The 15,082-nt window shown below is 39.6% G+C and overlaps 1 protein-coding gene across 3 annotated transcripts in view; it reads left to right on the forward strand.

The window, feature by feature from the left end:
• ttbk1a (tau tubulin kinase 1a) overlaps positions 1–15,082 on the forward strand; it is a 49,643-nt gene that overhangs the window by 20,976 nt on the left and 13,585 nt on the right. For all 3 annotated transcript variants that reach the window (XM_028971698.1, XM_028971700.1, XM_028971699.1), the window contains 7 exons: positions 3,079–3,144; positions 3,259–3,351; positions 3,498–3,623; positions 3,733–3,878; positions 6,199–6,397; positions 8,959–9,122; positions 10,103–10,655. In XM_028971698.1, the coding sequence (XP_028827531.1) occupies positions 3,079–3,144; positions 3,259–3,351; positions 3,498–3,623; positions 3,733–3,878; positions 6,199–6,397; positions 8,959–9,122; positions 10,103–10,655 (1,347 nt within the window). The remainder of the gene's footprint in view (positions 1–3,078; positions 3,145–3,258; positions 3,352–3,497; positions 3,624–3,732; positions 3,879–6,198; positions 6,398–8,958; positions 9,123–10,102; positions 10,656–15,082) is intronic.

Genomic DNA, 15,082 nt, shown 5'->3' on the forward strand with positions numbered 1-15,082 from the left:
GAAATAGACAATAACCTTTGACTGGCTTATTAATGCAGTGATTAATATGCCAACATGTTATTAAATCTGAACATAAACAGTAAATAGCCTATAATTTCTTAAGCAACCATGGCAGAAAGACTGGTTAAACATCAAAAGCAAATAAAAATGAAATATTGCAACACTGTTGGCAGATATAGCTGATTGCTTCCATGGCAGAAGCAACCATGGCAGAAAAGACTGTGAAAAAATGTTACTGTGTTTTGCCAGGGTAAACATAAAAAAGCAAATAAAAAATGAAATCGAAATGGAAATAGAAATTAATAAAGTTGGGTTAAGAACTGTGCATTATATTGCAACAGTGTTGGCAGATATAGCTGATAGCTTCCAGACCATGTTCAAAATCCATCAAAAGAAACACAAAACTTAACACAATATAATAATGACCTTTTCCAGCTGTACGGTATTTGTGACAATTGCTTAGTTGCTTATAGCCAAAACATGTTTAGACCCTATTGTACAAAAAACGAACTGCAGTCAGCCAACACAAAGCAACTAGATCATTTTAGAGATGACCAATGAGGTGTGCTTTAATAGAAGCACATCACAGAAAACTTTGTTTAGCTTTTGCCTGTCTAGTTGATCTTGGCTGTATTAGCCTAATTCCTCTACACAAAGTATATTGAGAGGTTGGCTGCAGTTTCCAGTGTTGTCCAATAGTGTTGCCTTTGTATTTAAAAACTCACATTTGTCTGTTTTGATGAGGTATGACTCACATGGGTGTTTTCTTCTTCAAAAAGTGGATTTTTTTTCACTCAAAGTAGCTTTGGTCCACACCTCTATTTTTTAACAAGCCTCCATGTATGCTAACAAGTAACTTTTTGAGGTCATGAACTCAAAGGTCCACATATCTTTTATACTAGCAATATAAGATGTGTGTGGTTTTCCTCATAAAGAAAGGTAATATATTTTAGTGTTAATGTTTTGGCCCTATTGACCCTATTTTGACCTGACAAGCTCTAACATGAGTGCAAGTGCATAATCTAAGGCAGAAATATGTAAAGTGCAATTAGACAACAGGCAGCCAGTCAACAGAACCACACTGAACTGGTTCTGGGCTTCATTCTTAAGCATTTCTCTTATTTAGTGATATATCCTTGTGCAAGCAAACTAAAAGGATAAAAATAGAAGTACCCTTGTGTGCACACTCAAAGTGTGCATTGTTTTATCTGTATGTGTGCACATATGTTTAAATGTATCAGCTCATAATACAATTAATTAACTTCGGTGTAGGAATTTTATAGTGGTGCTCAAAAATACAGCATGCAAGTGTTTTGATGGAACTGCACATAAGCTTGTTCAGCCTTTTTTTTTTTTGACAGACTGAGACCATAATGGCCATTACTGCAAATGTTTTTTTTACACATACATCTGTGCTCATATGTACAGTACAGGCCAAAGGTTTGGACACACCTTCTCATTCAATGTGTTTTCTTTCTTTTCATGACCATTTACAATGGTAGATTCTCACTGAAGGCATCAAAACTATGAATGAACACATGGTTAAATGGTGATGGTTAAATGCAGAGAACACATTTTGTTGTGTCCCCGTGTGCTGTGCTTGCTGTGCTTCACAATGACAATCACTTCACATTGAATTTTAGCATTTACCTTATACAAAATACTGGTTTGGAGAGCAGACCTCGGAAGGTCTATAGATGTCTATGATGCAAGATAATGGTTGTGTGACACAAAGTGACGTCAAATGTGGAATATAAAGTAGAATTTGCAACATGTGTAGTTATGTGTTGATGAATGGATGAATAGAAAATCCAGTGTTTATTCACAGGGAATCTTTGGTCAAAGCTCTTTGATCATAATTTTGTCTGAATTGAAGAGACAAATTTTAATGACTTTTATTGCTCTGGTCCTGTGGTGCCTGGTGTAAATTTTCCTGTAGGGATGGCTGAGCAGATGTAATAGTGTTGATTTCATTACTTCCTCATGGAGACCTTTTAGTTACCTAAAGCATGTGGGTGTGTGAACCCTCCACAATACATGAAGATGCTGTCCCTCTACACTGACCATTGATGTTGAGGAATGACTGAGAGAATGGCTATTTCCTGTAGACCACAATCAGCTCTTCTGTTTTGCTGACGTTCATGAAGACTGCTTGCCTCGCACCACTTCACTTCAGGATTTCCTTTTCTTTCCTTAATGCTATCTGGTCATTTTTGGAGATAAGAATGAGCAACGCTGTCAGGAAATTTCCTGGAACTGGAGCAGCATGTGGTCATGTAGTGTAAACAGAATTTAAGGAAACTAAGTACATATTCTTGCAGGGCTTAAGGACCTTGACAACTGCCAACGAACCCATCTGCACTGTCGGTAGTTCAGTCCTGGGTCCCTCAGCTCAGGATCAAGAACTGATGCTAATAATGAAGTGAAAGTGATGTATTTCGTTATTGTGATTCACTGCGGTGTCCTCTGCATTTAATCCATCACCATGGAGAGCATTGGGCAGCCATGAAAGGCATGTGTGTGATCCAACTTTGATCAAGGGGACCTGGTGGTTTGGGTTTTGAATCGCAACCCTTTTGTTATGAGTCTGCTTCCTTACCCACTAGACCGCCACTGATATTTTTGATAAAAAAATGTACTAATGATATAGCAACTGTTGGCAGGATTATAGGCTGTCGATAGCAATGTCTGGATTTTCTCTGCTATGGGCTACTCAGTTCAAGTTGGGGTCAGTGGCTTGTTTAACATGTGTCCTCTGGTGGACAATGCATGCAATGACAACACGTAAAATGGTTAAATGAATCGTAGCTCATAATCGCACACAGATGTATTTATTTAGGCCATAATAAACATATGGACACAAATGTTGTACTGAAAATGTTGTATCTGAGTTTTTACCTGTTCCAAAGATCACTGAAAAGGGAAAGTGTACAGTGTTTCATTAAGATGTGTTTTGTTCATGTAAAGCTGGCAGATTTTGTTTTGAAATATGTTTATCTAGAGACATTTAGGATATGTCACATATATTGATCTACATTCAAAGTGGCATCAATGAGACAATATTTTATTGCATTACAGCCAAGAACTGTTGCTGGGTTCCGTGGAACTGTCAGATATGCTTCAGTCAATGCTCACAAAAACAAGGTGTGTTGTCATCATGATAAATATTTCTGTAGCTGAAGATGTATCACTGCATCTTCTGACTGAAATGCTTCAAATGGACTGAATTGGGCTGTTTTCTGTGACCGTTTCTGTCAGGAAATGGGTCGCCACGATGACCTGTGGTCCCTGTTTTACATGTTGGTGGAGTTTGCAGTTGGGCAGTTACCATGGCGAAAAATTAAGGATAAGGTATCATTTTTTATTAATGTATAAACTACCAACAGAACAGTAAATATGACTGAGTGTTCTCTCTATCTATCTATATACATATACATATAAATATACATATATATGTGTGTGTGTGTGTGTGTGTGTTTTTTTGTTTATACCTACAGGAGCAAGTTGGACAAATTAAGGAGCGCTATGACCACAGGATGCTGTTGAAACACATGCCTTCAGAATTTCACGTTTTCTTAGACCATGTGTTAGCCCTTGACTATTACACAAAACCAGATTATCAGGTACTTAAAAGATAATAAAACTAAGCTTGATTATTCACCAATAATCACCAAAAATAGTTTTGATTAATTCTTTACTAATCCAAATATAACCTTTTTCATGCCTGTGTAGCTCCTGATGTCAGTGTTTGACAATAGCATGAAGGAGCGCATCATTACAGAAAATGAGCCATATGACTGGGAAAAGAGTGGAACAGACACCTCCAGCACATCTACTGCACAACAGCACACCACCAGGCCCACTGCAGCCATGGTTGGGTAAGCCCCCCCTTGACACTTACCACACCATACCATATTTATTTATAAAGCACTTTAACACAAGAAAGGAGCTGACCAAAGTGCATGCCGCGACGTATTCAGAGTCATCCCCTTGGATTAAAATCTCCCACTTGTGACACTAATAATGGATCATCTTATCTTATCTTATCCTGTGTCTAAAACTTCGCATTCATTTTATGCAAGTGTATAGCAGATTTTCTACCACAAACACAAATATGTTCGCAGTCATTGGCTTCAGTGCAGACCAGTGGTATGTTATAATATTGCCACCAGTGCTAAATGCCTTTTCTGATGGGCCACTTGTTGCAGGAATGCAAAGGATTTCTTGACCAGGTAGCTAGTCTTGGTAAATTAGTGTAATTTGGTGTAATTTCCACAACTCCAGTGGGTCAGCTTTTCCACCCATGCCAAGTGCCTGCAGGTAACCTTATAATTCCACTTTGATGTCATAGAAAATTGCTGGGCCCAGAAATACCGACTTTCACCTTCTTGGGCTGTACAGCTCCTTCAGAGGCTTCTGTGCTTGTATGCAGTAGATATTCTGTGATAGATTCACAGAATCTGTGAGATTCTTTGACAGATTCACATGCTCAGTTGTTTTCCTGCATCTTCCAGTGAACTGGGACGTTGCCAACACCTGCTTCAAGGCATAGGACTTGGGACGGTGTGATAGGAGGTAGCTGTGTACTCAGCCCTGCAGAGGGGACATCTGTCAGCGTGAGGAGTGGTGGATTATTTTCAGTCCTTATCGCATTTGTGTCCATCATTCTTCCTCGTCTATGAACCAGAAGACCCAGGTTCAAATCCCACTTACTACCATTGTGTCCCTGAGCAAGACACTTAACCCTGAGTGCTTCCAGGGGGACTGTCCCTGTAACTACTGATTGTAAGTCACTCTGGATAAGGGCGTAAATGTCCTTCTCCTGCTGGTTATCCTTATTATTTCAGTTACATACATGCTGGACAGTACATTTCTCTGGAACTATTTACTACATGTAACATTTAAAAGTGAGACAAAACAAAGTTTGTCCAGAACTAGCGCTAAATGTAGCTACAAAGTTAGTGACTGACATAAAGTACACGTGTGACATAGACAAACAGGGCTGGATAAAGTGCAAACTTGAGACAGGCAGATGAAGCGTAGACAACAAAGAAGACAGACAGCGCTTCAGCAGAGAAATGAATGTAAGGTGCACAGCAATGTGCAGTGTGGAATAGTGATCATTCATCTAGGGACTGGACAACTCACAGTTGTTCAACAGTGAGAGGTGAGGTGGAGTCATTGTGCAAGGGATCAGTCAAGGAGGTCAGGATCTTGAGGGGGGTTCCTTCTCTTCTTCTTTTTTTTTTTTTGCTCAGGATTACATATTACCACCTCTGCCTGTAGACACCTGTCTTGATTCGCAGGCTCATCTGCCTTCTGGCAATAAGCCCATATTATTTATTGATAACACGACCGAATGTGACGCAATAACGGGAGACAAACATCAGAGGTGTGAACCTTGGCTGGTCTCATGATTTGATTTTATTATGATTATCGATGCATCATGAGGCATCCCATACATTTTTCAACATTACACATGATTTTTTCAAATACTACAGTTAAGGTCACCTTCACATGTGTGGACGCTTTGATTTGCTCCAATGAGCAGAAAATGGTCGGTGTTCAGTCTGCCATGAACGGCAGAAAAACTCCTGGTTCAGACATATGTGGCATCAGGTAAGTGTGGACTGAACGCAGACCATTTTTCGGCTTATGGGAGCAAAATTAAAAGTCGCTTTGTGCATTTTTTCTCCCTCTAAGGCAATAATGTTGTGGTGTAGGTCTCTGGACACTCAGAGACTAATAAGATCAGCTGTTCCTCCATTCCTGCTTTGCATGTGTGTTTTTAATGGGCAGACCGAACTCTAGCCCGCTTCGACTCTGTTGGTCACAAGAATACGCATCACATCGCGCAACGGTCAAAGTTCAACAGTTTTCAACTCCTACCCAGAGTGGCGCTGTACTCAGATCAGACAGTAAATGACACTATCGGCACTACGTTTTAACTAAAACTTTCATGCCTTTGCCAGAAAATCACAAAGCAACGTCATTATGATATAATCAATTATGTTCTGCACTTCATTGATCAGAATCAGCCACAGCACTGCATGTTTTTTCTTGAGCATCAACTACAGGGATGTTAACCGAAATGATCTCTTTCCGGCCAGAAATCTAATTCCATTTGTAAACTGTCTTATTCTTGTCCCACTGTATGCCCCAGCACATTTCACACACTTGCACACTTACCTGTCATAGGGTGGTGAACTTGACTCCGGTTCCTGGGGACATGCAACGAGAGAATACGGACAACATCCAGGAGCACCTGAGTGACCAGGAGAATGCCCCTCCAGTTCTGCTAGCACATGACGGGGACGGTAGCCCAGCACTCGCTGACACGGAAGGCTGGGAAGACACCGACTTCAACCGTAACAAACTCAGGATCAACCTTGGCAAGGTTGTGGCGCTCATTATACGTATGCAATAATATGGATCTTAGATAAATCGAATTTATTCATTTATTTATTTTTTAGTAACTAACTTTATTTATTTGTTTTTATTTATTCATTCAAAAATGATAAATCCTCTGCTTATTGTAATTGCTTAATTGTATTTTTGGAAGGATGGTGTGTCAGCTTGAATACGTAACGTATTGTACCTACATGTAGAGATTGGTTGTTTGGTTGTGCTTTGAATGTTCTAGAATGTGCTACTGTAGAAGTTTATGTGGTGTATTTTATTGTTTATTCATCTTTAACCCTACATGATAATGCAATGGTAATGCTTTGGTCTCATGGCGGCATGCAGAGATGACAGAGGGTGCCTTCCGTTATCCAAGATGCCACTGAGGTGCCACTGAGCAAAGCACTAAGGGGCAGAGGTGGAAAGTATCGAATTACATTACTGTGCAGACAGTTACACGTTACTGTAATTGAGTAGTTTTTGTGAGTATTTTGTAAATTTGAAATAGATCATTTTACTTTTACTTTTTTTAGTATACTAAAGTATTTTAGTTCGCTACATTTTTACTCAGTTACTGAGTAAAAATAACGTCTGAACTGAAAGGAAATTGCGCAGGTTCACACGGCATATTTCTCAGACCACGGAGTGCAGCTCCTCACTATTAAACAACCGCTGAGTCATAAAGAAAAGGCCTACACAACAGCCAATCAGAAAACAGCAGTACTGTACCTGGGCAGAACGCAACACAACCACCAATGAAAAGGTATCCGGGAATTCTTTATACTTGTGATGACATTTTCCGAAAAAGGTTGCTGACCCAAACAATAATTCTCCACACATCACTTTAAGCAAAGATTAAGTCATCTTTTGTTGATGTTAAAAAAAAAAGATTAAGTCATCTTTTTTATGTTATTAAAAATTCACAATTTGTTTGACACACATGCCAGCTTGACTGCTGTTAGAGAATGTTCCCAGATAATTAGCATCAGCTTTTCAATGCCGAGGGTCTGTGTCCAAAACTTTTACAGCTACCACATGCAGCCTGAAAGCACGTGGTAGTTAATTAGAATATCCTATACAGTGCATGCAGATACCATTCACAGCTAATTTGTTTTTCCAAAATGGATTAAATGCATTTTTCCTCACATTTCAACCCCATAATGACATTAAGAGTTGTCCTGAAGCCACTCCTTTGATATATTGTCCTGCTGAAAGGTTTTCATCCAGGATTTCTCTGTATATTGCTGCAGTTATGTATTCTTCTATCCTGACTAGTCACCCTGTTCCTGCAGCTGAAAAACCTCCCTGCCTGCCACCACCATGCTGCCACTACCATCTCCAGATTTGTGCCTCAAGATAATCCTGTCTCAGACATCTACAGACAATTCCTTTGATTCCTTGGTTTGTGCTCTGTGGGACCTTATACAGACAGGAACTGCTTTTCAATTTATGGGGTGGTTTTAACATAGTTTGCACATTATACCAAAAAAAACGACTAGTGCTGTTGAAATTAACTAAGTAACTTTTACTAAAAAGTTATTTTTATTTAGTAGATTTTTAGATGGGTACTTTTACTAGGACTCTTTCCACCTCTGCAGAGTATGTATTTTGAGGCAAGACATGTCTACATTCAGAAGACATTGTTAGTTATTGGTTAGGAATTGCTCAGCAGCAGGTTTTCACTGGCTGTCCCGTAAACTCTCAAGCTCCCAATGTCTCAACAAGGCCAAAAGCATAATAAAGTATATTTACACACCAGGGTTATAGACTGCTTGTATTAATAATCTTCATTGCTACACTGTTTTCTGTCCTTTTTAATTCTGTTGTTATAGGTTTATTGTGATTGTCCATCTTGATTTCATTTCAGTTAAAAGTCCCCTATTATGAATTTTGTTTTTGCTTTTATATCGATCTTAGTGTTCACCTAATACTGTTTTTGAAGTCTCTTTCCAAAATTCAGCCTTGGTGCAGAATTACAGCCAGTCCCACAATGAGATTTCCCAGGCACTGTTTCGATGCGTTTAAATGCTAATCAGAAGGAGAGACGTGGGACGAGGAGGAGAGCGATCACCAAAAGCATTCAGTCGTGTTCAGAAGAAAATAAAATTAACCCACTGGGGGTTATTTACTTTTACATTTGTTAATACATTTGTGCTCATTTTTACATCCAATCACAGAACGACTGCAATGCATCAAATTCCAGATTCAACTGCTTGAGCTGCCGCTCTCTGAACTGTGGAGCCGAATGACCAAAGCTCTCTTTACACAGGCTAGGGGACCTCGTATTAATGTTAAATAATCTTACTAAGTGAAAGGGACTGAGCAAAGCACCATCCCCACACACTTCCATTGTGACATTCATGGCTGCCCACTGCTTACCAAGGGTGATGGTTAAAAGCAGAGGACACATTTTGTTGTGTGCACCATGTGCTGTACTGCAGTATGAATCACAATGACAATCTCTTCACTTTCAGTTTTCATAATAGGGGACCTTAAAAGTGTTAATAATTTAATAAATATTTTTACCATGGCAATAAAACGTTCTGTTCTATTCAGGAGGAAGAGGGTGGCCGAGGACCTTGTCCTGTCTCTCCAGGGCGTGGCATGGGCCCTGAGTCACCAAGTGTGCAGATGCGTTCTTTTAGATACCGCCGAGTCAACAGCCCAGAGTCAGACCGCATCTCTGCTGCTGAGGGGCGTGGTGAGGGGTATGGACAGAGGTGAGCATTGTTGTTGCCACAATTGTCATTTTTTCTACAAACATGTACATAGTGAAACGAAACAACGTTTCTACAGAAACAGGTGATACATGTCACATTTAAACCATTAAACATACACAGACAAACTGGGTGCAAACAGGGGTCACAGGCGGTGCAAGAGTAACATTTAATAAAAAAAACACGTAGACAACAATGAGACAGCGCTAAACTAGTAAAAATAGTGCAAATACTGTGCAGTTTGAAAAATGAAACAGGTGTCTGATGGCCTGTGGAAACAAGTTATTGCACAGTCTGGCAGTGAGGGCCCAAGTTTCAGTCAACTGAATTTTAGTCATATTTTAAGTCAGAGAAACCCACTACTATTTTAGTGTAGTTTTAGTCAATGAGAGCTGATGACATTTTAGTCTAGTTTTACTCAATGATAATTGTATTTTAGTCTTTTTTTAGTAATGCAGTTCTATTTAACCCAGTCAATATAGTATAATTCTATTTAACACAGTCAATATAGTATATAACCCAATATATGTTTTAAAATAACCCTAGTAGAACAGACAAAAAGAACATTTTCTTTTAGTCAAATCCACTTCCTAATTTAAAAAAAGGTTATCTTGTTTTATCTTATATTATCTTATATCTTATATTATATTATTGTTACCTTATAAACTCAATATTAGACATCCATTCCAGACATTTAAGACTCCTTGTTCTTTGACCACTTCATTGTGTGTTCAAAGATTGCTTTGTCATCTTCTCCCAGCCACCTGCTAAACCATCAGAAGTCTCCTGAAACCATATTTAGTCTCGTTTTTATTCGGCAGCATTATTACATAACACTGCTCACCAAGGGCGATGGTTAAATACAGAGGACACATTTCGTTGTGTGAACCATGTGCTGTGTTTCACAATGACAATCACTTCACTTTCACCTTTACCTTCAGTTGACAATATTTTGTGATATGTGCTTTTGTGTTTGTGCTCAGGTCACGTATAGACATTTTGGGCTCACCATCACGCCACATCTACTCCTCTCAGCCAGCCCAGATGCTTTCAGTGGATAGTTGTCGTGGTGAACGCCGACTTGAAGCCTCAGCATCTGTGGACCAGGAGGCTCACAGCAATGCCTTCATTATTTCAGTGCCTCTAGCTGAAGAAGAGGACTTTGACAGCAAGGAATGGGTGATCATAGACAAGGAGGCAGAGCTGCGCGATTTCTGCCCAGGAGCTGAACCCACAACCTCTGGCACCACTGATGATGAACCCGAGGAACTGCGGCCCCTGGACGAGCAGGAGGAGAGGAGGAGACTGAGGATTTCTGCTGGAGATCAGGCAGTACGACCTAAAACATACAGCTCTGGTGGAAGTACAGGTGAAAGGACAAGGGGTATGCTACTTGTCACTGAGGAAGAGTTGTCCAGGAGAAGTGGAGGACCCCGTCAGTCCACCTCGGAGAGCCCTGCACAGTCACCATGCCACTCGCTGCCAATGGGAAAGACAAGACAGAGGGAGTCGGAGCCTACAGGACCACAAAGACTGGTAAGATGCTGTATAAATTATGCAAGACAGTGTTCTCTGCTTACCCGCACCTGTACTGGTTGCCCTGAAGCAGTGTAATGTTTGGTTTTGGTGACCAAATCATCACATGAAAGGTACACATATCAAGGAATTGTCTTCTTTCCTTATTGAAAGGTGTTAGAATTTATTATAGTGTTAAATATTGCAATTTAACTTTAACATTCTATAGAATTTTTTTATTTGATTTGAACTTCTCCAACCCTCCCCAAACGTTTATGACTTGGTCTCAACTCTTGAGCTAAGACCAACTCAAATCAAATTTACAGTGGCAATGTACAGTAGTTAGTCAGTATGGGGAAGCTAAGGTGAGCTTTGATGACCTGAAAAGTATTTAAGCTTCCCTGAAAGTTGTCCTTGAGATGTTAGGCAAGAGCTCTTATATATTAGATTTTATTTTCTTCACATTATGAAATAAAGAAAAAAAAACGTGTAAAAATGTCAGTTCTATGTTTGTTTTTTTTTTGCCTCATTAAGTTGTGAATTTTCTGAATTTCGTGAATTAAAACAAATTTCTGACTGTTCCTGCCATGGCATCTTTGCATAGCAGCACTCAAATGTAACTTATTTTGTGTTGTTGTTGTGCTATATAAAATAGACTGCTCTTCAGCTTAGAAACAAAATCTGATCAGGTAGCAAAAGTTCACCATGTGGGACATTTCTGGAATAACTTGGTAGTGGGTAGCCTAGAGAGTAACACACTTGCCTACGAACCAGAAGACCCTGGTTCAAATCCCACTTATTACCATTGTGTCCCTGCATAGGAATTGTACCTGTAACTACTGTATGTTGCTTAAACTTGAATAATATAAAAACTAAAAGATTTTCAAATCACACAGAGACAACATAAAAATGTTCCAATTTTATCCACTAAATGAGCCAATTTGGTGGCTGCTACAGGTCACAGAAAGTGACATGGAGCAAATAATGGCTGAAAAAGTAAGAAAGGTTAAAAAGATTCAGCTTGTAGAACATCTAGGAACTCATCCTACTCCTCCCTTTGGATGCTCTTGTTAGGGGTTGCCACAACGGATAAGCCGGTCTGGCTGTTTGCACAATTGACATGGCAAAAGTGCTTCCTGGACCAACCCTCCCCATTTGCCCGGACTTGGGACTGGCATCAAGTAATGCACTGTCACCTGTGTCACCAGTGGCTGAAATGGACAAAATCTAGCAACTAATTAAGCATGGTCCTTTGTCATGGCGACAGAGGACCCAGGTTCAAACACTGAGAATGAAGGGAACACAGCCCTGTAAAAAAAGCACTGTATTAAAACTCATGTTACCTGGACGTAAAGAGGCATGGCACAGTAGAGTTTACAGGAATGAACACTTTATAATTTATTAACAAAGGTAGATTGCTATTGCAATTACATAGAAATATTGTATGTAAAAATGGTACAAATATTACAGAAAAACCCAAATTAAAAGAAAAGAGAAAAGGGACAGAGGAAGAGAGAGAAAAGATAGAGGCAGCGTGAACCTGCAGAAATAGGGAGAAAGGCCCTGAATCTGGGGGAGAACTCCTAAGTCCCCGATGGAGGAGGAAGAGAAGAGACCGCAGCCCACAAGGGAAAACTCTTTTATACTTGGCATGTGTAATACTTTGCAAAAAGTTTGGGAGACTACAGACCAATCAGGTCATCCACCCCCAGCATGGCACTTCAGGCCATTGGCTAACTGTTGACACCTCTTGCTTGGGGGAGGTTTACAGTTTGATAAAGATAGAAGTGGGGGTTCTTCACCAAAGACAAAAAGACAAAATGCCATAGACCTTGAATTTCCCTTTTTTCAGTCCCAAAACAAGACAAACATAACTGATGGACTGGATCACAATGAACTGGATTTTGCGGGGTCCTAATCAATGAAACACAACAGGATTAACAACACTACCAACGACCCAACAGAGAACAGACACAAACAGGGCAACATTAAACAGGCATACACAGGTAAAAACAATCAAGAATCAAGGAAACACAACAGGATTAACAGCACTCCCAACGACCCAACAGAGAACAGACAAAAACAGGGCAGCATTAAACAGGCATACACAGGTAAAAATGATCAAGAATCAATGAAACACAACAGGATTAACAACACTACCAACGACCCAACAGAGAACAGACACAAACAGGGCAACATTAAACAGGCATACACAGGTAAAAACAATCAAGAATCAAGGAAACACAATAGGATTAACAGCACTACCAACGACCCAACAGAGAACAGACACAAACAGGGCAACATTAAACAGGCATACACAGGTAAAAACAATCAAGAATCAAGGAAACACAGCAGGATTAACAGCACTACCAACGACCCAACAGAGAACAGACAAAAACAGGGCAGCATTAAACAGGCATACACAGGTAAAAATGATCAAGAATCAATGAAACCCAACAGGATTAACAACACTACCAACGACCCATTTGTTACTTTGAACTGACCCATGAAATGGGGCATCAGTCTTTTGGAGTGTGAAGGCATGGGCAGACCCCGAATGTTGGGCTGGCATGGCAGTGGCGGTGTGGTCCAATGCCTAGTGAACCAGGGCCAAGGAGATGGAAAAGGTGGAGGTTGACTGCAGGCAGAAGACCTTTGGCAGGTTCAGTGGGGAACAATACGGGGTGATGTCCTATGGTGGCCTCGAAGGTGGAGAAATTGTGCTGGTATGAGCAAGCTCTGCCAGGAGGGGGTAGGATCAGAGTCAGAAAACTTTGTTTATCCCGAAGGAAATTGCTTATGCTATAACTGGGGAAATACATGCAATGTGCATACAATGTATGTACAAGACATACAACAAGTGGACAGAGAGACAGACATACATTTTTGAGTATACATAAAAATAAGGTAAAAATATGTATGCAGTAATGGTTCAAGCAGCATTTCAAATTATGTAAGAGTTAAACGTTAAGAGTCAGTAAGTGAGTTATTGCACAGTAGAACAGCAGCAGAACAATCATATTGCACAGTCCTATGCTGTTTACAGACTTACAGGTAGTGAGTGTAAAGTAGAGACAGAGAGAGAGAGGGCCACTTATTGTGTGAGTGAGTGGCAGAGGGGAAACTTAAAAAGTCTGATAGCTGTGGGAAGGTAGGATAGGATGGTAGGAACAACGATACAATGTTAAAAACTTTCTGACTGATTCAGAACCTAAGCAAATGTATTGTGAAAGTGCCCTTAGAGAGTCCCAGAAGTAAAGATGGCCAGAGGCTCTCCAATATGTAAAAAAAATATTAATATTAAATAATATTAAGTAATATAATGTAAAAAAAAATGTAAATCTCATCATCTTCAGTGCATAACAGGAAGCCACATGCTACAGAAGTGCTGTTTCATCATGGGCCACGATTCGTTTGAAATGGAAATGGTGAGAATGTGTTCTATGGTCCGTTACGTATAATTTATGGACAAATCCAAATGTGACATTCTTGTTGGTAATCACAAACTGGGGGAAGAAATACTGTGACCAGATTTTATTCGTTTAAAATCATTGATAAATTATTTCTATAACTACACCAGGCTCATGTTCCTAATACGATTATCTTTACTGTAATAAGTGATTCTCTTTATTTGTGTCATAGTGAAATACGGGTTCTGGTGCTATCTTGTGATCAACAGGTGAATTTTTGGAAGCGTGGCACAAAGAGAATGGAAGTTCTCATGCGTTTTAAGCGCTAAACAGAAATTAGTTAAGGTTTTGACTCCCCCTTCTAAACCCATTTACATGAATCATCCGCCTTTTTGCATGAAATTCTTAATCCGCTGTGTCTGAACAATGATTGTCTGTTCATTAATTCTTCCCTACTGAATTGTTATGGTTCTGTATTCATTCGGTATTTGCATTTACTTTTGGCCAACTGTCCATAATTGTGAGAGAGAGCTAAATTATGCCATAAGTTTTGTCATGTTTAGCTTGATCATGGTCACCATGACTAAGACATCCCTCTCTGTCCTGAGATGTCATTTAATTTCCGAATAGCAGAAAATGTTAACTTTGTTAATTGATACCTTGACATTTACATGACTGTGTTTCTGTTGTTTGGATTTGCCTTTAAATTGTATAGATACACCATACACTTCTTCTGATGTATAATAAGCGGGATTGAAACGAGGGAAGCATTCTGTACCAGCACTATGTTGTCACAGATAGATTACAGTTCAGATAGACCTTACGTCGGTAGTGGTGATTTGGGGAGTCTGGAGGGGTGTTTATTATACCTTAATTACACTTTATTCAACATCATGCACTTGTTACATGAGTAAAGGAATTCTGCTTAACCACACAACCACAATTTGACAATGGTTCAATTGTATTTGTTTGATTAATATTAAGGGATTTAATTTACCAATCAAACATGCAAAATGCAAGATATTAATAACAATATGT

This window comes from Denticeps clupeoides, chromosome 3 (genome assembly GCF_900700375.1).
Source record: "Denticeps clupeoides chromosome 3, fDenClu1.1, whole genome shotgun sequence".
NCBI lineage: Eukaryota > Metazoa > Chordata > Actinopteri > Clupeiformes > Denticipitidae > Denticeps > Denticeps clupeoides.